The following is a 26,143-nucleotide window of genomic DNA, read 5'->3' as shown; positions in this document are numbered from 1 at the left end:
CGTTCACCCCACTGACGGCAGACAAAAGTTTCATCTTTTCTCCCACTTTTTGAGTGCGTAATAAATGTTTACGCAAATTGCATATTCTTGCCGGAAGTGGAGCTCCAGCAGACAAAGTGTAGGAGGACATGCAGGAGCAGTAGGGTGGGTGGAGAGGACAGCCATCTGTGTGTGAAGGTGCCAAGTGCATGTCCCTACTCGCTACAGTATTTTATATGAGGTGCCATCATTACTTAAGCGCTTCTCCCTTTGCCGGTTTTTTTTGCTAAACAAGTTAAACTAACTAGGACAAAATAATACCACTTTGAAAATAGTTTAGGAACTTTTAAAAGCGACAGGAAGCTCTAAGCGAACATAGTATAGGGGGGCGGGCATAGTATTTGAAAAAGTAATTGTAATTAAAATGAAATTAATTATAACTACCTTTTACGAGAATGATGATTTTGTTCTATACTTCAAGTGTGATTATGTTTGAAAACTATCGACTAAATGCATGAGAATTAAGTCGTCGGCGAAACTTCTCTTCTCTCTCTCTCGCTTTAGGCAAAAGTAAATAAACTCACTAATACATTTGCCTTCTCTCCCTGCTCTCTATAACTATTTGCGAAAGTTTTCCACTGCCAAACTTCTTGACAATTTTGCAGTAGCTAGCTCTCTCTCTCTCTCTCACACACTCTTGGCCGGGTTGTTTTTGGGTGCATACCAAAAAACATTTAATTTCAATTTGGCCTAAAACCCAAATGCAGCAACAAATATAAAGGGGGAGAGAGAGAGAGAGAGGGGAGGGAGGGAGAAAAGAAGCGACAGCAACTTGCAGTTTATGCATTAATTCAAAAATCGTGTTCTGAAGCGAACCGCAACACAACTTCCTTACCCCTTTTCCTTTTTCGCCACCGCTAACCGTCCCTGCCACACACATGTGAAAAAGTTGGCAACTCTGGAGCAGCAGCAGGGCATGTGGTGCCAACAACTCAGCCAAGCGAACCCTAAAAAAAAATAGAACCTAAACCAAAAGAAGCCTCAGGATGTTTTTACACCTGCTACACACACACACACAGAGGGAGGGAGAAGGCAACTTGAAGAAAACTTCAAGTTGAAGTTGGAAGTTAAAGTTTGCCTCCTTCTTCTTCCCAGAAAAATGAGCACGCAACTCGAATATTAGTAAGGCGAAATATTTGCCAGGAATCATGAAAATGAAGGCTCAGCGTAGCAGAGGGTAATGGGTGATAGGTGGCTGAGCTGGAGGCCGCCAGGACTAACAGGACTAACAAACATAGTTCTACTGGCTAACCAAGCAACCGACCGAGCAACATGTACTCCTCGTATGCCAGGCACACGCCAAGCAATTATCCTTAAGGAATTTCTTAATTTTAGGTAAGGCCTCCTGCGTCCTTTTTGCTCTCTCTCTCTCTTTCTCTTGAATCTCCTTCTGTTTTTTAAAGGCAAAAAATGACTTTGTGAACTCCACAGAAAGAGACAGAGAGTTAGAGGCTAATGCCCAGATAGATAGACAGACAGTCAGGACCTTTTCTTGTCCTCGCCATCGTTCTCGTGCAGGACGTGTCAGCAGCTTCGTGTCTTTCGTTTTTTCTTTGCTCTCCTTCTTTTTGCAGCTGCCTTTTTTTTGTCTTTTTTTGTTGTAAATATCATTAAGTTCTTCGCGTACGTGCCAAATGGCAGTTTAATTATATATCTAAAAAAACAAAAAGCAAAGAAAAACTCTACGAAAGTTAAGTTCAGAGCCCAAAGAGAAAGAGATAAACGATAGATAGCTAGCAAAAGAGAGAGAGTGAGGGAGATAGTGAGATAGAGAGCGCGCGAAATAGAGTAGGAGTATTTGCAATTAAAATAGAAATAACATTAAAAATTGGCGAAACTATAGACTAACTTGCATTAAAACAACACACCGAATACAGAATACTCTTAGACAAATCTAAAGCGAGATTTCCCCACAGGAACAACACGGTAGATGGGGATCGGGGATACGTATCTATAGATGCATAAAGCAACTTCCTTTTTGCCCGAGAAACTTTTTTTTTCTGGAAATTCAACATAGCCTTGAGATATTAGAAGAGACAAACAGAAAGAGGGTATAGAAAACATCAGCGCGATGAACTTCTCCAAACGAAAATTTGCGCTTCGCTGAGTTTTAATGAGCCTGGCCTTAGGGATGGAGTGGCTGGTGGGGGATGAGTTGGATGAGTTGGTGTTTGGGGTCTGCCGGATTGTAGGTAAACGAATGTGTGAGTTATTAGAGTGAAGTTAATGAAGCAATGGACACAAAAAAAACAAAATAGAGATAGTAGAACATGGCACCAAAAGACAAGACTGACAAGACAGACAGGAAGAAATGAAGAGAGCTCTAGGAGCCAGAAAGACCGACTAAAAAGACAGACAAGAAAAGCTGTCTCTAAGACATAAAGTTTGGCAATCAACTTCAGTTTTTCTTTTACCTTTTTTCTCTCTCTCTCTCTTTTTTTTTTTTTTTATTTTTAATCTTTTTTGTTGGCTCACCTTGAGTTTTGTGAAAAATTTTGTTTGACAACTTGATTAGATGGCGAGGAAAGAAAGAAACATTAATAAGAAAATGTGCATAAATTAAGTATTAAAGCAAATGGAAACTAAACTTTGTAAAAACAAAATCTGGAATAAATTTCTATTCTGAGAGCATAGACTTAAATATCGTATTTGATATTGGAATTGGATTCAATACCCTTTTCAAAAAATACAATCAATTTGTTTCTATTCTATACTATTTACTTTTGATAGTCAAAGTCATCAAAAGTTATTCCATAGTCACTTTGGTAATCTCTTGATTTGTTAAAGTCGAAAAAAGTTTTCTTCAAGTTTACAACTATTCCAATTTGAGGACCCAAGCCAGCCCAACCCAGCCCAGCCTCATCACTTCATATTAATGAGCATATGCAAACAGAATAAATTCCCGCTACATACATATATGTATTTCCCCTCTATCATCTGTCTTGATTTGCTTTCTAAGATCAAATGACAAGTTCATACATTTCAGTCACTTTCCAAAAACGACAATTTGTCAAAATGGGTAAGAAGAAACATCGAAAAACAAAAACAAAAAATCCCTCCCAAAAAAAAAAAAAAAAACAGACAAAAAATCTCAGAGTTAAAGGCGTTGAAAAGTAAGAACAAAAGAGAAAGGAAAACAAAACAAGAAGAATCAGAGCAAATACGTGAATGGGCATCGAGATGACTAGAAAATGCAAAAATATTGATTGATGTCGACCACAAACTAAGGCACAAGAGGCAGCCCCAATGAGATGAAATATGGGTGACGAACAGTGAGAGAGAGAGAGAGGGAGAGGGTGAAGAACTCTAGAGATATAGAGGTAGAGAAATGAAGATTCAATGATTGATAGTGTCACATAAATATTAACAATTCATGACGCACAAGTTTCGGGCCAAAGACTTTTCGATGACTAGAAGAGAAAATGTGCAAAAAACCAACAATTTCGCCGACGTACATACGTTCACAATGTAGAATTATCATTTGACTCTTAAAATACCCTATACTATACAATAAGGGGAATATAGGGAAGTTGACAGACAACTTGAACAACTTTACCTATTAAATTTTAATAGTAAAATGTCCAAGTTTGAACAAGAATATATTTGTTATATGAACTAATGTACCCCATCAATCATTGAATAGGTAAATGTAGGGTATGCAAAACAACTTTAGCTTCTGCTTTCTCACGCAAAAAGTCATGGAATATTAATGAAGCTACAAATCGGAGGTGACAATGCTCCACCTACCAAAACCATTCAGCCCCCAGCCTGCAGCCGCCACTCCTCCTCCTTCTCACCCTAGCAATACAATGTCAACAGCTTCTGAATAAAACCAAATCATAGCAAACAATGGGCAAGTGCGTGGATGCATAAATAGGCTGGAGAACTAACGAGAACGAGACGAGACCAACTGAAACGAAACTGGACAAAAGGTGGACCCCAACGAAAAAATTGTGTGAATATTGCAGGCAACGCGTTGCATACAATCATGGGACTATGATGCATCCAGGTCCTCATCCTAAGCACAATGGTGTGTTAAATGCAAGACAAACACGCAAAAAGCAGAAGAAGAAAAAAAATTGAAAAAGATGTGAGATGAGACACGAGAGAAAAGAGAGAAAGAAAGATCTGTGAACCTGAAATTGAAACTTTTGCCTATTGGATGGACGACTGGATGGAATGGACAGATGATAGAGACACTACCCCCATGTTTCCTTCCTTGCCTTTTGTTCTCCACTTGCATTTCTCCAGTCACGTTTGACATTCATATTTGTTTTGGAATTATGTGTTTTTTTTTTTTTTTTTTGTTCATTGTTCGTTTTTCTGAACTGCCAGAAGTTGGAATTGCGTGTGCCAGGGGTTTTAACATTTCCTTCGTTCCTATTTTTTTAGTTCCTTCTATTTTTTTTTGCTTTTTATTTTTCTGCAGTTTCTCGTTTAACTTTGTTGACACTTCGTTTGATGAAGTGTTCGCTCTGGGCTGCCTGATGCTACTTCACCTCTTCAACCTCCATCCCGCCGTCACAGCACCCCCTTGTTCATCCTTTGCGACTCCTGCTTCTGGCATAATTGAATATGTCTTCCTTTTCTCTATCGCTTTTCGCTCTCTCTCTCACTCTCTCTCTCTCTCTTGGAGTCTTTCTATCTAACGCTTACTCTCAAGTTTTGAATTTCTATTGCTAAATCTTCTCGTGCCCAAGTTCCTATCATCCTTCTGCGCCCCTCTCTTGCCCCTTGCACAAACCGTTCTCAATGGGGGAATTTTCCGTAGCTAAAGCGAGTCGATTGGGAATTTGCTGAAAATTGAAAACGAGACGTATGATTGAGATGTTCCTAAAGTCAGAGAGATATTTAGAGAAGTGAGTTGCCTGATGGCGTGCAGAGGCATGGACCAGGGACCAGGGGCAGGGGCAGGGGCGAATGCAGTGGCAGCTGATTCTGAACTATATAATAATAATGATGGCATGGAAATGGAATGAAAGTACGTGTATATGATAATGCTGATGGGTGTTGGTGATGGGGTAAGAAAGTCACACAACAACAAAAACAACAACAACAGCATCGGAATTCTCATTCTTGTACCAAGAGAGTTCAATAACAGACACAAAAACTTGAGAACTATTTCGAAAATCGCAAAAGTGCGCAAATGGTTGATGGAAATTATGTTTTATGGAATGCATTTTCTAACTTTTCAAGGCTTTGCTCCTTTCATTTCACTTGAATCAGCGAAATGTCCTAAAGTCACGTTCAGCCCCAAAGACTGGCGGAGAGAGAATGCTAAAGTTATTTAATTAATGAATTTAAGATATCTTTAATAGCAGAAGCTCAACTAAAGAGTGGCAGACAAAACTAAATGCTGTTTAGACTGTTATTCGATAGATTAAAGAATCTGCAGCTGTTTCCTTGGTTGCTGGTCAAACTTCTTGTCCTTACTCACTGACAAACATCTCAATTTACAAATAATCCAATTATTAACACTTTTGAATACACCTGGGATAGATCAAGTCCAAAGTTAAAACACACACACACACAGAGAGGCTTTCAGCCTGTTTAAGGCAGTTCATTTGCTGTAAACTCTTTACCCAGCAAAAGGAAAAAACTTGCCACTTTCACTCTGGTCACATACGAAAAATCCCTTGGGGAACCACTTACTCCATTTTTCTCACTCTCTCTCTCTCCCTCTCTTTCTGTGTGTCCCCTTTGACACATAAACTTGACCAATAAGCACTTAAAACTAATCTCTAAACACCATCTACCTTTACCTTTTTCTTTCTCTTTGCAGGTAAGTTTGATAATCCTAAACTCAAAATAACAAACTCAAATAACAAAAAACACAAGATTAAGAATAACCCAAGGGTAAGTCGTTGCAATTTTATGTTTAATTATTAACTAAAACAAAAAAAAAAAAAAAAGGAAAGAAAGGAAAAGAGTTAACGCAAAACAGAAAAGAAAAAAAAAACGAAATAAATGAGAATGAAGCAAAGGCAAGGGAAAAGGAAAGGGAAAGGGAACTAGGTGACGTTTTAGAATCGAACAAAGGACGGGACAGGTTTACACCTCTACACCCAGCGTAAAGTAAATCACTTTGTTTGCCTAGCACTTAATGCGGCAGCCAAAATAATCGGCTCAAAGTTAACTAAAAAGCACAGTTAACAGAGGCAAACGAGTCCTTCACATCCTGCTGGCTCTCCGCTTTGGTCGTTCGCCCTCGTTGTCGTCGCACATTTTAATTGGCAATTTTCGTCTACAGAGAAAAAGAAGGCTGACAGGCAGCAGCAGCATCAGGCAGGCAGGCAGGCAGGCACGAGGCAGGCAGGAGTCAACCAGGAGACAGGAGCCAGGCTCCTGTGTAACACAATAAGCCGCGACATGTCCCAGCTGGGCTGCTGCTTCTACCCCTTCCTCCATTCATCCCAGTCATCCTTCTGCCATAAAGAAACAACGCCAGAGCGTGGGAGTGAATGAGGAGGATGTGGAGGATGTGGAGGATGCTGGAGATGGAGGCAGATCACCCACGCGTGCTGTTGTCGCTTGTCGCATTTTTTTCTCCCTCTCTCACTCTGTGTGTCTCTGCATCTCTTTTTCTCGTAAAGCGAAAATTGACACTTTTAACAAGTTGAGAAAAAAAAAAAAAAAAAAAAGGCAAAAAAAAAAGGAGACGAAAAATTTGTCGAGGGCTTAACCCGAAAAAAATTTGAAAAAAAAAGAACCAACTCAACGAAAGAAAAGTTGTGAGAAGGAAGAGAAAGCGCGCGGGTAACTGGTAGGAGTAGGAGATGCTAGAAGACATGAAGGCTATGGAGGAGGAGGCGCTTGTTGAAGTGGCAGATCCGTTAAGTGGTATTCCTGTTAGTCAAAAGCCAAACAAAAGGCAGCAACCAGCAGCCAGCCGCCGCCAGCTCTCCACCATTCTCAAACTCATGTCCCTGCAGTCCTTCTTCCGCGCATCGACAAACTTTTCTTTCGATCTATGATGTTAGGGACGATTTGGCCAATTTAACTGTTGATAAAGGTGCGTTTTTTTGGTTTTCCGTGTTTGTTAGCGGATACCCTGCAAAAACGTTGAGATTTTTGTGATGAAAGTTAAGTTAACTAAAGAGAGTTTAAATTTGAATGGCTAGCCGTTGGATTTTCTTCACCTTCTACTTGACTCTTATTCTTGTTTATCTAACGTTTCTTGCAGGCATCTATTACTGTAATCCAAATGAAGTATGGTCTTTTGTTTATGACTTTAGTCTCCAAATATTGCAAGGGCCATATCGCTTGAAGGATTTCGAAGAACTAAGCCTAATGAACTTTTTATCTACAGGCTACAGTATTCCAATTTCAATTTGCATCGCTTTGTTTAACAATTTGTATAGGATTTAATATGCCCCTATATGGCTTAGTAACAGGGTACAAAAAGTCAATAAGCCAGAGCAGTTTGCCTTTACTCTCTGGTCTGGTCTGGTTTGGTCTCATCTGCCCTCTTTGTCTGCATATCTTCCTCGAAACACACACACACACACACACAGAGAGAGACTCATATGGTTTATCGTGTAATTTTAGCTAGGCAAAAATTAAACATGCCACACATACCGAGAGAGTAGGAGCGGTTGTTGTGGATAAAGCGGGGGGGTAGGGCGAGGGCAGTGGCAATGGAGGAAGATATGGTCACAGCGGACGTTCATAAATCACTTTTGTGTGATTTTTTTCTCTCTTTCTCTTTCTTTTTTAAATTGCGCTTTTTAATGTTTGCTTGGTGTGTGATCAAATTCAGATTTGCTGTCAACCGAAACTGGGCCCCAAAACACACACACACACACACACACACAGCCAGTCAGACAGTCCCTTGCCTCGCCTGGCCTCAAGTTGCGCCTCATCGCACCCTGTTTACACACACACACATGTGTGTGTGTGTGTTTTGGTGGTGTGAAGGAGTGTGTGTGTGTGGCCAGTATCGCTTTACATTGAATTACGCTTGACTGATGACTGAGTATTGAATTCGCCACTTGCTTGGGCATCGCCTCCACATGCCTCACCTCTAGACCACGCCTCGCTCTTGCTTCTCTCCTCTTGCCTACGCCTCCTCACTGTCCAGATGGTAGCAATTGTTTCTTCTTATTCTCTACTCTATCGCACGGTGGGTGGCTTATGGTGGGGAGTTTGCTTGGTTGGCTGGGCCACACTTAATGTTCATTAAATTTATGGAAAATACAGGAAAATGATTTATGATCTGATATGTCGCAGAGGTTTGACTTTTGAGAACCGAAACGTAACGAAACGAAATCAAACCAAACCAATTTTAATGAGATTAAAGTTACAGGGAATTTAATGATTTCTATAGAAATCGTTACATCATATGTGTACATATGTAAAAGCTTCTTATCATAACCATTTATAATTAATTAAAATCATATTAGGACAAATATCAGTATTTTTACTGCATACTTTTGGGCAATTAAACATACTGGGTTGTAATCAATCAATTTTCCAAAGTGACTTTGAGAAAATTAGCGATTATTTCATTTACATAAGGGTTTATCTGAAACTTTTCTTATATCAGTGGCCCGACTATTTTATAGCATACTTTCGGGGGACATTTCCATTATAAAGTTAATTTTTGGTCCATTTAAAATAAATTATGGCAAATAAACAAGATAAGAATGATTTTGTATTACAGTTTTACGTCCCTAGTTAAATAGGCCCTGTCCTTTTTGAAAGATAATGCTTCTTGTCCTTTCTTCAATAACCATTACCATTCTCAATTACTATTCGTAGTGCTGCTATATGGCAATTAAAATTAACTCTCAAATTTTGAAACTAAACACGCACAAGTTCAACCCAACTGACCCCGATGTCCAACCATAATCCCCATCCTCTATACGCTTTCACCTCTCGCTGCACCCTCCATCCTGTTCTGTTAAGTTATCAATTTTATGCATGCCCACAATTTGGTATAGAAAATTATATACCATTATTGTACACATGTCCGGGGTGCCGGGGTGGTGGTGGTGGGTGAAACACGACGGTCACAGATAGATAGAAATGCCTAATTTAGCATGAATTGTATGCCGACTTTGATGCCGTTGCCCCTACTACTACTCCTCCGACTTCATTTCAATCTAAGGAGGAGTTGTTGCCTACTTCCTCCTTCTCCCTCATTTCTATTTATTGGATTCTACTCCACACACACACACACACACAAGGATATCACAGATGAGCGAACAGATTTCTAATGCTCATTAATATAATCGTGTGTGAACGACAAAAGTCAAGCGAATGCCAAAGCCAAACTACCGCCCCTAAGCCTAGATTTTAGTCTTCTCTCAACCACAAGCCACGGTCACCATGCCCCCTTGGCCCTGGATGCGGATGCGTTTCGATTTACTACATTACTTGGCTCAACATTTGAATTTTATAGAATTTGGCCTTTCTCTTACCCCAAAATCGTTGTTCCATTTTTTTGTTCTATTAATTTATTAACAGATTTTAGTTCTCACTTCCATTTCAACCAAAAATTGATATGCAATATTTATAGAGCAAAAACTAGATTGAAGAGAATTTTCCACAAAACGTTGTACCAAAAAAGAACATACAACTTATATGAATAAAAGGTCTTATCTATTCAAATTTCGTGGTATTTCGTTTATCACAGCGCAGCCAAAAGCCAAAAGATTGATAAGCTGTTCGCCCCTCAAATTTAACGGTTTATTTTTATGCATATTTCTTTTTGTTGTGTTGTTGTTATTTTTTTACATCAGAAATTTGTTGCCTCTTCTTTGCCAGTCCACACCCCACATATCAAAGTCGAACACAAATTACTCATCTATATGTCTCCGATTTCCATATTGTTTTTTGTTTGTATATTTCTGTTTCGTTTTTATCCATCGGTTTTTTTTCATGTGTGTGTGTGTGTGTGTGTGTGTGCGTGTGTGTGTTATGTTTGCTCTAGAGACTCGTGCATGATAACGACTTACGTGTATTTATTTTTAGACGATTTTTGTTTCGCATTTAATGCAAATGTTGACATCGTCGCCCCGGTACACTGACTGACGTCAGGTGGGAAGAATTAGTTAGCCTGTCAGTCATTCAGTCAGTCACCCAGTCAGTCAGCCAGTCAGTTAGTTACCTCCCCTTTACCACCTTTTGCATAAGAGATTCAACAAGAAAAAAATAACATAAATGGACACCATTTGGTTTAAGTACCTAATACCTCCTTTGATTAGTTAAACTAATTAGTTTAAATGCGGGTGTTTCAGAAGAAATAAAGAAAAATTATACTCTAAAAGATATTTTCTGCGTTTAGGTTAAGAAATCATAAAGATTGCATTTATATGATTATAGAGAAAGTATTGCTAACTTATTTTTGTTGGCTTAATCGCTCCCCCCAGACATGTTGTGTGTGTGTGTGTGTGTGTGTGTGTGTGTGTGTAGGAATGTGCCTGTCAACAATCATTGTATTTATAGTCATCATTTATAGCTCACATATGAATCAGTTTCCGTGCGGTCATATTATAAACCAATTTATTACATCCTCCCCTCGTTGTTTTTTCACTCACTCTCTTTCCCCCTACCCCAAATGAAACCAAGATATGGCTAAATGTTTCAGTGTAACAACGACTTCTAGATATCCTTCAAAAAACTGACCATTAGAATATACACTAACTAATTCTAAGAGAAAAGGATTGGAAATATTTATCTGCTGCAGACAGTTAGTTACTTAGCATTTCTATTGAGTGTTGCATACTTTTTGGAGTTGTCGATATGCCCAAAGGACAATGGCTGGAATATGGGAAGTGTATACAAATCACGAAAAGTGTGTGTTGTCATTAACAGTTACAGTTTTATCTTTTAACTCCACACACACACACACACCGCCCACAAAAAGAAACGGGGGAAAAAAATCGCACTCACACACATTTTGCTCTTCCGCCCCCCTCCCGTCACTACTTCTATGTCATTGGCTGGCTCTCTTCTGCTTATTTATTTGGATACACATTTATATGTATTTGCTTCCCCCCGCGCTCTCTCTCTCTCTCTCGCTGTCCCTGTTGCTCTGTCGATAATTTTCGATGGCGTTGACAACAACAACATCAACAACAATTGCCGATTGACAGGGTGACATGCAATAAAAATGTTTCACATGTGGGCTGCTGCGGGTCAACGCTAAAGAGAAAAAACAAAGAAGGGGCGAGTAGAGGATGGGGGTGATGGTTTTGCACACAATGCCTCACAAATTGATGAGTGACAAAGCGAGAGAGACAGAGAGCCTAAGGGAAAAGGCAAAGAGACAGAGACAGAGAGAGAGAGAGAGAGAAAGAGAAAGAGAGAGGGCAAAAAGTAGTTAGACTGATAAGAAAAACGTAAGAACACACTGAGCAGCAAAAGAGACAGAGGAGGTAAATAAACGTTAATAATGAGCATTTAATTTCTTGCAAACCAAATGAAAATGGAATGAAATGGGGCAAACCAAAAAGTACATACACACCCACAAGGAGGCATGGTGGGGGGTAGGTGGTGGTGGTGGTAATGGTCAAGCAACAGTCTCGCCTTTTACTACATCTCCACTAGTCTCCTCCCCTCCACCTCCACCCACCCACGCAACGATTCCACGACCATTCCGTTTAACAGTTGAACAAACACCGTAAGCAAAAGATGCTGCGTCGCTGCTCTAACTGCATACGTCACAGAATATATGTATGCCAGAGAATGTGGTAGAGCGAGAGCCAAAAGAGAGCGAGGGTGGCTCTGCTCGCTGCTCTGACGAACGTCACGTTACCGCTGCCGCAGCCGACAGAGCTGACTGCTCTGCCTATTACTGTAATCGCAACAACAGAGCCTCTGACTTCGTTTGCTGATAATTTTTTTCCAATACCCTTGCCAAAAAAAAAAAAGAAGAAAAAAATAAGAGAAGATGATATGCATACAAATGTATGTATGTATGTATGCGATTTGTTAAGAAGAATTTCTTAGATATTTTTTCCCGCATTGATCTAGGCGAATATCTTTTCTTTATCTAAATCTAGGTACACATATAGAGTACAATTTAATCGGGCAACCAGGGCATTTAAAATGCGTCATCATCTTCGTTTCGCTTCTTCTTCTTCTTCTGGTGCCGTCTCATTCACACCCCGCCCCTAGCCAGCTGGCAGCTAGTGATTCCCCCCTGCCCTATCTCCCGCATATTGTAAATGCAGATGATGAGATGCCGCAAAAACTCGATAAAAAGTCGCAATTTTCTTTTACCCTCATCTCTCTGCCCGCCCGCCCATTACCCGCCCTTGGCTGCCTTTCTTTCTTTCTTTCTACTACCATCACATCCCATTCTCCTCCTCTGCGACTGCTATTTCTGCTTTGTGGTGTTCTTGTTGTTGTTGTTATGTATTTTCCATATGGGCGCATTTATACGCATTCATTTTCAATTGAAAAATTCCGCCTTTCTCTCGCTCGCTCGCTCGCTGGCTGTCGCACACCCACACACACACACACACACATATGTGATTCTTGTTTTTATCAGCTGATTAAATGGCTTGCTCTCTCTCTCTCTCTCTCTCTCTCTCGTTCTCCCTGTCTTTTTACCAGATAAAATGTAAGCCATAGAAATTTCTTGCCCTTATTCTTTCATTTCGTATATATTTTATTTTTTGCCCACATTTCTTCAATTGAAATTTGTAAAATTTCCTTTCTTTATGCTTTATGCTTTTTCGGGTAACTCCCTCTATTATGGTTAAAGAATCTCTTAATCAAATATTAATTACCAATCAGAAATTCCATCAATCAATCAATTAAACACCGCAAAATTAAACACATAAATTTTTTGTTTGTTTAGAAATCATTTTTTTTTTTTTTTTGCCTGAACTGAACTCTAAACCGTTTTGTTTTTATTTTTATTTTTTTTTATGATTTATGGGAAATTCCAGTTGGTATTGGCATTAAAAACCATCTGAACAGGTTTTACTTCTATTATTGCCGAACACCGTGCCGACTTTGAGCCGACTTTGAGTGACTCTTTAGTGGCCAAGTGTGTATGGGTATGGGTTTGTGGGAGTGGCCGCTTAATTCTCTTCTCTCCCAATCGGTTGCAAAGTGTTATTCCCCTCTCAGTTTTTAGATTCAGAATTTGTCCCTTCATAATATGCCCCGTCGAGTGTCTTTGTCTAGGGTAAACTGAGTTCCCCAAGTACGTCAGCAGAAACATTTGCAATAGAGGAGAAGTGGGTTAAGACTTTTAAAGTTTAAAAATTAAAAAAAAAAAACCTCAAAAGGTGAGTTATGCAATATTTCTATAATGCCTAACAACAATGCGATTCAACAGAAAATGTCATAAGTAGGAAAATAATTAATTGAGGGTTCTTTAATTGACTGGTAACGAAATTCATTAATTACATTCTTACAGTCTCTACTTAGTATCGATATTATCATGCATTCTAAATATGTATATTTAGATGTAGTTATTTTTGATTGGGAACTCCCCTAAAAATATTAAATAAACTTCATTTAAAAACTTTATAGGAATTTTTTTTTTTTTTTGTTACGTTTGAACTTTTTAATGCAGAATTTGTTGATTCTTCTTGTATTTCTTTTTTATAATCTTTAACTTCAAATTCTTCTTGGTAGTTCTATTCTTTATAGTATGTTTTCTTTGATTTATTGTCTTCTTTTCACGTCTTATTCGCTTTTGCTTGACAAAAGTCCTTTTGTGTGTATTTCGTCTTTCTTCTCGGTTTCTTCGCTTTCTCCTTAGTTACTTTCTTCGTCTTCCGCTTCCTTTTTTTCACAGTTTTTTCTTGCTTCTTCTTCTGTGCCGTTTTCTTCTATTCTTTATATTTTACATTTCAAAGTTTCCACACACACACACACACACAATCAATGCTATCAAATGGATACCAACCAGCCGCTCCTTCTCCATCTTCCAACGACCATAAAATTTGAAAAGGTGTGAGTAAAAGAGATGAGTGAAGAGGGGTGTGGGGGGAGGGGGACTAGCAGACAGACAGGCAGGTGGTCAGTCGTCAGGTGGGTGGTTTTTCTTTCTTTTCGTTTTTCTCAATGATGATGCAGGGAGAGAGATGAAGCAACAACATATTTATGATTTATTTTTACGAGCTTGCAACAAAAATTTCACACGAACTACAACAACAACAACAACAACCGAATAGCACAACAAGAATGGTTAAAAAGAAAGAAAAATAAAATGAAAAAAGAGAAGCAAAAAATTGGCTTAAACAAAATATAAAAAAAAAACCGGACAAGCGGCTCAGCTGATGAGGCTGAGAAGATGAGAAAAGCGTCGTCGTCGTCGTCGTCAATGAAGATGGCGAATAGGAGAGAGCGAGAGAGATGCAAAAATTGTTTCTCACGGTGGATATGCCAGACGGCGAATATTGTAAAAAACACAAAGAGAAAAAACAACAAAAAAAAAAATTGCAAAAATTTTAAATTAAAAACAAAATAAAAACCACTTGTTTTTTACCGAACGCGAATGGGAAAGAAGAGAATGGTTCAGGGGGGAGAGAGAAAGAGCAAGCGAGAGAAACATTGATGAATGGCCGCCTTGTGACGAATGGTTTACGAACCACTGTGCAAATTATGTTTGTGTGCGTGCAAGTTTTTTTTTTTTTTTTTTTTGTCTTTTTCCTTCATTTTTGGGTGGTGGCGCTTGCTCAGCGACTGAGTCAGCCGACTCGCTCTCTGTCTCTCTGTTCGCTATAAAATTAATATAAAAAATAATACATTTATATATGTATATGTATTTATCGCCCCCGCCCTTCAGCCTTTTTGGGTTTTCCGGTCTCTGTTCTAAACGGAAGAGAAAGAGAGAGCCGGCGCTTTTTCTAATACTGCCGCCCCCCTCTCTGTCGCTCTCGCCCCCTCTCGCTCTCTTTCGGCAGCCGCACATTCATTCATTTTGCAAGCGCGCTCTCTGCGCATGCCAACAGCTTGAGATAGAGAGAGAAAGAGCGAATACTTCTGCCGGCCGCCTTTACTAACATTCCCTGTTAGTTAACGCCATCGCTGTGAGTACGCTGTTAGTTGAGCTAACAGACAGTTAACAGAATATTTTTCTATTCTCTTTAATACACTTTGGTTTTTTTTGCGCGCAGTTTTTTTTTGGATTTCGAAGTGAGCGGACGTACGTCGGTTGTTTGCGTTTTTCAAAGTTCGTAAGCGGCAAAAGAAATAAAATAGGCAGAAAGAAAAAAAAAAACCGAAAGAAGAAAAAAGTGTAGCAAAAAGTAAAAATCTAATAGAAATTTATATTATTTATATAGAAATTATATAGATAGAATTAGCATTGCTTTTTTTTTTTTGTTTGTTCTTGTTAAAGAGAGATCAGCTGAAGTTTCTAACTGTAATTGTTGTCAAATTGTCTCCCTCTCTCTCCGTCTCTCTTTCCGCCTGTGTGCTGCGCCGCGCGTGTGTCTGTGTGTGTCCTGTCTTTATGAATGTGTGAGTAAGCTTAAAGCTGTCGTCATCAACAAAATTACAAAAAAAATTAAAAGAGAAAAAAAATCATATAAATTTATTACAAAAAAAAAAAAATAAAGAAGCAACACACTTACACACATTCATGCAACATTTGTGTGTGTATAGAAAAAAAAATTATTGTATAAAAATAGCAATAGAAAGTTATTAAAGCAACAACAACAACAACATCACTTCCACCACCACAACCACCAACATAGAGAAAAAATAGTTAAAGCTTCTCGCCGCTGTTTTCGCAGTCGCTGTCTCAGTCGCAGTCGCCGCTCTCTCACTCTCTCTCTATTAGAGACATCTCAGTCGCCGCTAGCGTCGCACTTGAAAACGTCGCAAAAGTTTGTAAACAGCCCAAAAGCTTTCTATGTGTGTGGTGTGTGTGTCTCTGTGCCTGTGAGTGTTCCTAACCCCCACCCACTTCGGCCGTTATCCACACTGTTTCTCTGTGCTGCATACATATATGTACATATGTGCGTGAGTGAATGAGTGAAACACCGCCAACTGAAGAACCAACTGAATAAGACAAGAAGAAGAAGAATAAGCAACAGCAGTAGAAGAGCCTCTACTCTAGCAGCTGTCAAACATCAAGCAAAAAGTAAATAAAAAAGAATATAATTCAAAATATACGTACAAAATAATAATTAAGATAATATTTGTAATACATTTTTGTGAAAGACAGAAGGAAGAACAAAGAAAATGGAAAATTATAAAATTCTCTTAGCTCTCCCACACTTTCGTCGCTTATCTTTTGCCTACATACGCCCATATAGAAGAGTTCAATGTCTGTAGACAAAAATTATACCAATTCAGTATTCTGTTAATTTATATCTTAATGTGCCTTGGAAAAGAAAGTGTATACTTATTCTGGAACAGCATCATGAAGAAGTATACAATTTAAAATCAGTTGTCTATATATTCCACCTGATGATGTTTTTTTTTTTTTTTTTTTTGAAGGAGAAAAACCGATAGATACTCTAACTCTAACTAAAATATTTTCGATTTGGATAATTAAATATCTAATTATTATGGGAAAAATTCTGTGCTGGGTATCTGAAAGTCAATTTTATATATACATCTATGTGTGTGTGTGTGTGTGTGTGATGTCTTTGTATTGTGTGTCTGGTTAAAATTTTTGTTGAATTTTCATTTTTGCGTTTGTTTGCTTCTTCAGACATTTAAAGGTTAGCCACTTTTCGGCGGGGGCCACAAAGAAATAAAATAAAAATGACAAAATGCCAAAGCATCATTTTATATAGACAAAAAAAAAAAACAAAATAAAAAAAAAAGTTTACTAAAAATTTTGTTAAATTTCAAGCTTTTTAGCCGCCGCAACAACAACAACAGCAACAACCAAACGCGAAAAAAGTCTAAAGAGTAAATAAATGTGAGGAGTAGAAGAGAGGGAAAGATAGACAGAGAGAGAGAGAGAGAATGATTGTTTAAAAGATAGTATAAAGGTGGAAAGGGGGGGATATAGATTGGGGGGCGGTGACGTCTATGTGTGTGTGTGTGTGTGTGTTTGTTAAAGAGCTAATCATCAGCTGATTTCTTTTACAGCTGGAAAGTACCGCTAATTGCTATTGTTTCCTTATCTCTCTCTCTCTCTCTCTCTCTTTCTCTCTCTACGAGGAGTCATCATCCATTTGCTTAATTGCTTTTAAATGTTCGATTTTTTATACCCTTTGGACAAAGTCTACCCCCTGTACACCCAAACGGAAACTAAAATCAAATATTTTCAAATATTTTTCTTTCACCTCTATTAAAGGTAGAATTTGAGCCACAATTTGAATACATATTTTTGCTCTGAAACATTTTTCCGGCTTTAAGAGTATAAAAAAACTTTGTCAGACTAAATGTAGCTTCCACGGGGATACTCTATTATTTTTTTTGGTTCATACTCTTTGTCGTTGTTTTTCTGTTGTTTTATTAGCGTTTTTGTTATGTTGTTTGTTTGTTTGGTTAGTGTAGCTAACCTTTAAACCGAAAAATTTTGTCAACCAACTCACATGTTTCGACTTTTTTCTGTCATTTTGTTTGTTTTTAGGCTTACCAGTGGGTTAATCAGCTCAGCACCATTGAGGTTAGTAAAAAATACAAAAAAAAAAAAAAAAAAAAATCCAACAAATAATGAAATAAACAATAGACAAAATAATGTTACAAATTTTTAATTGAGATTGCGCTTAAAAATCTTGAATTTGCCGAATTTGCAATAATTTTTTCAATATTTTCTTTAACATTTTGAATGAATGAAACAATTTAGTCTGTGTTACTACGATTTTGAATGCCCTACCTTAACAAGAGCTGGATAAGTCATTGTGCACTGCTTTAATCTTAGTTTGCGGTCAAGTATTCTAGGGTTGCCAGAGCAATGAAATAATTGATAATGAAAGATTCATAATGAAACGTTTTTTTTCTTAAGTTTAGGTAATTTTGCTAATCAAATGGGGGAAACCCATTTTCTGATTTATCGTTGAATTTTCTGAGGGGATTTTTTTTAAATGTCACACTTTTAGTTAGCTACACTAATACATGAAGGAAATTAGTATTTTATTTTTGGTGTTTAATCGGTTTTTTTTAAGTTTTTTATAATTTGCCAAAAAAAAAAAACAGAAAACAAAAGTAAAACGAGAAGCTTATCAGACAGAGAGAGCGTTGGGGTATTTTTTTTTTTTTTTTGGTGTTGGGTAAAAAATAAAACATGGTATCATGAGTCAGTTGCCAGATTGCATATGAGCTTGTATGAGTGTGTGTGTGTGTGTGTGTGTGTGTGAGTTAGCAACGGGCAGTGCCGTGCCTAGTACGAAAAGAGAACTGATTATATGCGAAGTCTGTTCATTTGTGTTCTCTGGATCGCATTTTATGTACACCCCCGCAACACAAACAGCAGATGCCATGCCGCCGATTCCGGGACGCGTGACAGAACAACAACTGATTAGGACCCCTCTCCCCTACCCTACCATGCCCCCCGTCAGAGCAACACACCCCACGCCCATGGCCAGTGCACTTTTGGCGTTAAATGTGAAGTCCAAGGTTAAGCCTTTGCTTTTCATTTTCTGCTGCACGGTGAAAAAAAGTGGGCAACTTATTTTTTGACGTTGAGAAATTTGTTGGTTATTGTTGCACCCTTTGTCTGGCAATCAACCCCGAAAAGAAAACAAAAAAAAAAAAAAAAAATACAGGAGAAGAAATGGGCAACAATGAAAATTTCTTTACACAAAGTGTAAAACTTTCTCTGGGCAACAAAGTCATTGCACCCTCTCGACTTGGTTCTCTCGCTCTCTATTCTATCCGCCTCTCTCTCTCTCTCTCTCTCTCCATTCTCTATAGATCTCTCTGGCAGAGAATAAGGAACCACCCCACTGCCATTCACCCACCTTTTACCTTCTGCACTCACCCCAACGCCCCCAAACACTCCACATCGTTAACCTGGCGAAAAGCCCTCAGGGGTTTATGCCTTTCTCGCTCTCTCCCTCCCTGTCTCTTCTCCCCTTCTTCACTTTCTCCCTCCTGACTGTTTGCCTGCTTGTCTCTTCTCCTTCTTCTTCTTGTTCTTGTTCTTCTGCCACTTCTGCTGAGTCTTTGTTTTATTTCTGTAACAAAGTAAAAGTTGTAAAAGATATAAAAAACCGTAAATGTGAATCCCCACCTCACCCACCTCTCACACGGTTTTCCCTGCCCCCGTGACCCCGCTTCTGCCCCTGTGTTTCCTCGTTTTCCTTCTTGGGTTTTTGTCTCCCTCTCATCTTTATCTTTTTAGCATTTTTTGAGTCAGAAATTTTCTCCTGTTTTATGCCTTTGGATTTACATATTTTTTTGCCACAAAAAAAAAAAATCGCCAAGCCAACAGAAAAAAAAAGAATAATAAAAATAAACACACTCACACACACAGGCACACAAATACACCCACAGATGTGAAATAAAATATACAACAAAAAAAAAATATATAAACAAATAGCCAAAAAGTATCGCATTTTCTTTCGCTTTTTTTCGAGTGTAATTTTATCTGTTTGTTATTTGGAAAATAATTTGAACTCTTTTTAAAAACGCAAAAAGGATCAAATTTTAGTTATTGATTTTAATGAAAAGGTTTAGGTTTGACTGACCCTTGAGTCTCAAATTTCCTTAATTTTTCTCTAAAAATAGATTTAAATTAATTTATTTATTTTACGTCAACCAAAATTCATTGGAAATAGTTCATAATGCATTTCTATTGTAGACATAATTGATTTGCTAACAAAATCACCTGTAAATATATAGAAAACAAAATGGAATTGTTCAAAATGTTGAAATTCCCAGAATTCATTAGATAGAGTGAGAGCAAGAGAAATAGAGAGAGAATGAGAGTGATACCGAGAAAGGTGCAATCACTGCTCCACTCTTTAGGTAGCCTTGTAGAGCGGGGCACACTATTGGGGCAGAAGGCGGTGTCAGTAGCCGGCCCATAGACCCACAAGGCACGTTCAAATTTCCCCCTCCCGATAAGCGACGAACAAGTTTTATCAGCTGACAGCAAAAACGAAAAAAAAAAAACAAATTACAGAAAAAAATATTATGTCAACTTGAAGCGACAACCAACCAGCCAACCAACCCTTCTACTTACTCCACCCCTCCTGCTCTTCGCCTTCTTGTATCACTGAATGAATCCGGTTCGGATCGGCGATCAAGTGACGTGACCAAACACCCGGCCCACAATATGCTAAGGGAGGAGGAAGGGGCTGAAACGAGGAGTAGAGTGTAGTGACTCACAATCAATTTGATTTCTCATTTTCAAGTTCTAACTCTGATTGCCAGCAAATGGTCGAAATGGAAAAGAAAGTAGTGTATTCCACCTGCTGCAGTCAGTCCACTGACCCGCGATAAAGCAGTTTTTTTTTTTTCAAGTGCCTGAATACCTTAAGCTAACTCAAATTGCACAATCGACAGAGATGACTAATGCATAAATTGTTAACTTTTAAGAATTAAAGGAAAGAGATGGGCTACAAAATCAAAGCAGACTTTATGTATAAAAAGAGAGAAAGAGAAAGAGGGAGAGAGAGGTGGTATTTAGAAATGTTTCCTTTTTGTCTATGTTTACTTTTTGTTTTGTGAAAATATTGTTGAAATTTATGCAAATATTTTGCCTATCTCTCACACTCTACTGCTCTCTCTCTCTGTTTCTCTTTCCCTCATTGTTTATTGAATTATGATTGAGTTTCCATCATCGTCTTCTGTTACTCCCTCTTCCTCTACTCTGTCTATTTCTCTTTGTTGTTAAAACAAAAATCCACAAAAAAAATATAGAAGAACAACAACAAATTCTAAAGGTCAATTTCGTTTGCGTTTTGCATTCAGTTTGGTTGTATTCAAATGACTCATTTTCCATTCAAACTCAGGCACACATTAACACACACACACACACACACACACACACACTCTCTCGCTATATGTATACAGATTAAGCTTGCGGCTTTAGTTTGCCATAGTTGTTAAATTTCATTTGTTATTGTTGTTGCTGTTGTTGTTGTTGTTGTTTAGTATAATTAACGTAGGCGTTTTGTTTGCACTCGCCGGCAACATCGTTGCTCAGGGGACACATTTGTCTCGTGGCAACGCCATCTGCCTTCTTCTCTCCCTCTCTCACTCACTCACTCTCTGCAGTCCATGTGGCGTATGAGTGATAAACAATTTTGTGGGTTTGTGTGTGTGTACTTTACCTGCCCACAAACGGTCCCCCTTCACCCCGAATTCCATCCTTTTTTTCACCCTCACACACACACACAAACACACACACACACATTAATCGTCCGCAGAACTAACACCAAAGTAGAAGTAGACCTAAGCAATCTTCCCAATCTCCTCCGGCGAGCAAGCAGCAGTTGCATTTAGCGTTTTGTTGATTTTCTAGAGTGTTTTCCCTCTTTCCACATATGTGTGTGTGTTTGTGTGTGTGTGTGTTGGGTCAGGTTATTGCGGCTGAGTGAGATGACAAAGAAATGGAGACAGAGACAAGAGAAATGCCCATTTACATTTGCCTAATTGTCAAAATGCTTTGCCCAGAGAGTTAGTCCAATCCAATCTAATCTAAAGGTTTCCCTGCTGGAATTTCACCATGTAATGACTGTATTAGGCCAACTAACTAACTAACTAACTAGGTTAATCCATTTTGAGTGAACTTGAAAGTTTTTGTTTCTTTAAACCCTTTTCTTTAGGTTACAATAAAATTGATCACCTGCCGTCTGTCCTTCAGTTTGTCGTTTTCTATGCAAAACTTGTTACATAAGTTCATCTATAAGCTTCTTCTTCTTCTTTAGCTGTTCAATGACTAATAAAAAGGTATATTATCTAATGTGTTTTCTATTGGAATACAACTCGTAATAAGATTAGAAATTGTTTGTTATTTCTAATGCGAATCTGTTTTCCAATCGCAATTTCTGTTTTTTTCCAACGGGATCTAGCATTAGCAGATGTTTTGGCCAATCTGTTGACTCATTCTAAAGAAGCGTTAAGCCGACTCCATGGCATTTCTATCAATAACTAGTTCTGGAAACTATTTTCTGGAATTCAAAGTGTTTCTTTGGTAAATCTGTTTTACTAAAATTGCAATCAACTGAAACAGTTGTTAATGGGATTAAGACCATTTGGCCACCCCTCCAAACGATATCAAAAGTAAGAATGGCTTAAAGAATAGTTGTTTTCTCTCTCCTAACCCCCTCTAAAGAAAATAATCACCTCTCCACCTTACTCCAACTAATTTCGCACTGACCATGCATGAGATGATAGGGTGCAGGAGGAGGAGGAGGAGAAGATGCCTGATGATGGTGGAGAGGAAGAGTGCGCCATGTGGAATGGAATGGCGTGTATGTGCCGTGGTCTGGTCTGCTGTGGTGTGTGGTGCTTGCGTTTGGTATTTATTACATGATGATATATGGTGCGTGATATTTAACAGCATTGCCACATTAGCACTGACCACTAATCACATGATATTTTTTCTTTCTTTCTTTTTGCTGCACCAAAAACAGCAAAGAAAATAGAGAAGGAGGAGGAGGTAGAAAAAAAAGAAAAACATAACACACCGAATGAAATAATTTATGTGACAACGTGCAAAACTCGACCCAAACACATGAGAAGAAGAAGAAGTAGAAGAGAACCAGGGAAAGGTTGGTCAAGTAGTATTAAAAGGGGGGAAAGGGGTTGGCGGGTTGGAGAGAATGAGGAGAAAGATATAAATCAACTAAAGCTGCTGAACGTGATCGGAAACCAAGTCGGCGGCAAATTATGTGTGAAGATTGTGCATATAGAAGAGAAAGAGGAGAACGAAGCGGGGAATGGCAAGTGCATTGTAAGGGGAAAGGGAGGGCGGCAGAGCAGAAGCCAAAGTGGTTTCTTTTTGCAAATTAAACAAAGATTCAAATTTAATTATGTTTTAAGTTTACAAAAAACAAAAAAAAAAAAAACCAACAAATTTATACAAAAAGAAAACCAAAATTAATGGAAGGAATGCCAAAACAATAGAAGGAAAAAAAAAACAGCATGGTCGACGGGAAAGGAGAGGAAGTGGTAGTAGGGAGAGAATTGGAGGAGGTGGAGGTAGCTGCGTGTGTATAGCGGAAGTAACACTTAACTCAAACACACGACCAACTGAAAGTGAAGAGGGCCAAAGAGAGCCAGAACAAGAGCGTGTGAGAGAGCGATTGAGTTAGAGGGGGGTGCTATGGGGGATAGGGAAGAGGATGGCGGCGGACAAGCACTCAGCACATAGACACACACAAGTGTCAATCACACACACACGCACACACACACACGAAAAATGTTACACAGTAGCCTCTTAAATCTCGCCCTATCTCTTTCACACAATTGTCTTTTATACTCTTTGTGTGTGTGTGTCTCTCTTTTGCTCTATGCGGGTATTTAAATTTAATTTGCAAGCTGACAAAAAAGAAAGCAAAGCGGTTTCTTGACATCTCCACCCAACTCCATACCCCGCCTCCCAATTCTCCTTGTGCCTCTCACTCTCCTCATCATCACCATCCTCTTGTATTGCTTGTGCGTGGCTTGAGTATGTGTCAGACAGGAAGTGTGCCCACTTCCATGGCTCTTCCTCCTCCCCCTTTATGAGAGTCAGTCCACCGTCCCTGTTTGGTTGGCACTCAGTCAAGCAAGCAGCAGCAGCAGCAGCAGCAGCAGCAGCAGCAACCCAACCATATGGGTAAAAAGGAAAACTTAGTTGAAAAGCAAGTCAAGTCAAGCACAAAACCTAAAATGCTGCTGGCTCTCCTCTAAGTGGTTTTTCTTTCTCTAAAGAGAGACAGAGATGGATAGAGAGAGAAAGAATATAAGTTTTTGATGTTAGTTGGACAAGGGAAGAGGAATGGCCAACTTAGATAGTATGTTCAACTTTAACCCTGAAAGAGTGAAAGAGGTGGAGAAACGGAGAGGTTGAGGGGAAACCATGGGTTCACTGAGGCTCCCCCATCCCTTGATTTTCCCTCCTCCACCTCTTGCGACGAATTACTCAGCATTAGAAGAGGTTTTAACCTTTGGGTTAAAAGCATTTTACCTACTTACCCCGCGCCCCATCTTTTCCCCACTCACTCTTTCATTTTATCGATTTTAATTGAATTGTTTAAAGGAAAAAAACCTTAATAAAGATGTCATAAAATATTAAGAAAATAAAATTAAATTAATAATTCCAACAGAATGCCCAGAAAAGCAAATAAGAAGACAAAAAACTGATCGAAGAAATGAGAAAGCAACGCAGAGAATCATAAGAGAATGAGCCAAAAACAAAGTAAAGCAAAATGTTGCAAATGATCTAGAATGTTTCAAAGATTAAAGTCGAAAGAAAAGAGAAAGGCACAAGCGAAAAATGGGAGAAGCAGAGGAGAAACATCACACGATATATCAAATGAATTTCCATTTGATCCAAAAATAGTCCAATAAAACCAAATTTCATCTTAATTAAATGCCAATTAGAGTAATGTTTTTTGTTGTTGCTCTTCTTCCGTATTCCATTTGAGAACGAAAATTGATTTCCCCATTTTACGCCTCTGGAATATTTTATGCCCAATATATCTTACAATATGCTGACTATTTTCCCCCAATTGAATTAGCCGAAACATTTTGATTGACATAACTAACTAATTTGGTCACATTATACCTGCCAATGTTCCGTGTCCCGTTTCCCGCTTGGTCTCTGGCAAAAATGCCAAATGCCATTTACCAAGATGCCAATCAGCCGTATAAACAAAGACAGTGAAAGTGAAGGGAGATAGATAGAGAGAGAAGAATGGTAGATGGAAGAGTAAAATGACTGGAAAATTAGTTGCCAAAACGATTGATGGAAATTTATACCCAGAAAGGAATAATATTTTATCATTCAGAAACTAAATTATTATCATCATCATCATCATCATCATGAACAACAACATCAGGAGATGGAGAAAGCAGCAGCAACAGAAAGTTCTATTAATATTCCATTTCCTGCTAAAAGGTTTCAATTAAAATCTTATTTACTTGCAGTTCGATTAGAGTGTTTTCAACCCCCTTCTCCCCCCACTTTACCGCCAGCTCTTTTGTATGGGTCATCATCATCAATTAATAGGGAAATTTACGGATACCAAATAAAGAACATAAAAGACACACAGAGAGAGACAGAGATAGACAGCTTGGGAGAGAGAAGGAAGAAAGATTGCTATAAGTTTTAAAAACTTTTAAATAATATCCTTCTAGCCAGATATACAGAGATCCTTCCATTGATTGCTTGTGAATCTTCACTCGAAAGAATTTCCATTAATTGCACTAAAATGTTTTTAGTGTTTGAACTGATTTATTGTTATTGTTGTTGTAGTTCGTGTTTTTCTTTTATCATAACGGCGAAAAAAAAAAAAAAATGAAATAATTCTCTTATCTCGTCTATTCTCTTTTGTTTTTTCTGGTGCCAGAAAAAAATATGTTTAGTGACGCACAAAATGATAAGCAATAATAGCTAAAAAAAAAAGAAGAAGAAAAACTAAAAGGATGGAATGGGGGAAGGCATAGAAAGAAGCAGAGTTGGGATGGGGACAGAATCATAGGATTTTCTTTTTCGCTCATGAAGACAAAAAAAGATCTTATACGCCCACTCAATTGAGTTATCTCTTTTGCTTAATTTAATAAAAAAAATTATAGCATTTTATGTTGGTCTCCCTTTGGCTTCTTCTTTTAGCTTCTCCCACATCTCTGTTCCGCTGTTCATGCCTTCTTCAAGTACTCAGTTTCCGTATTATTATTTGTATCTCAATCTGTTTCGTCTTCGTTTCGTTTTGTGTATCTTTGTATCTGTATCTGCAATTGACATGAAAATGTATATAGCTCGGCTTACATCTTTTTAAATGCCATTGAATATATATTGCATACCCTTGACATAGACCGACCTAGCCCCCGCCCTCGGCCCTCTCCCTTGCATTGTCTTTTTTTTACCTCTTTGAAATATTTTTTTCTTCCTATTTTGCTTATTTTCAATATCAAAACTCATAGATACATATTGAGTTTCTGTCTCTTCTCCCTTCACCGCCCATTTCGTCTGTTTATGTGTACAAATTGTTGCGGTTACTTTGGATTGTGGCTTTAAAAAAAAAAAAAAACCATTGCAAAATGTGCGAGGAAGGTGGGGGAATGACTACAG

At 38.4% G+C, this 26,143-nt stretch overlaps 1 protein-coding gene across 1 annotated transcript in view; it reads left to right on the top strand.

The window, feature by feature from the left end:
• Positions 1-26,143, top strand: part of shep (alan shepard) — a 147,044-nt gene that overhangs the window by 98,453 nt on the left and 22,448 nt on the right. The window contains 1 exon segment of the mRNA XM_068285802.1: positions 17,546-17,581. Within this exon segment, the coding sequence (XP_068141903.1) occupies positions 17,546-17,581 (36 nt within the window).

Source organism: Drosophila tropicalis, unplaced genomic scaffold (assembly GCF_018151085.1).
Source record: "Drosophila tropicalis isolate 14030-0801.00 unplaced genomic scaffold, ASM1815108v1 contig_443, whole genome shotgun sequence".
Taxonomy (NCBI): Eukaryota; Metazoa; Arthropoda; class Insecta; order Diptera; family Drosophilidae; genus Drosophila; species Drosophila tropicalis.
The sequence above is the reverse complement of the archived record's forward strand: the minus strand, read 5'-3'. Positions and strand labels throughout refer to the sequence as shown.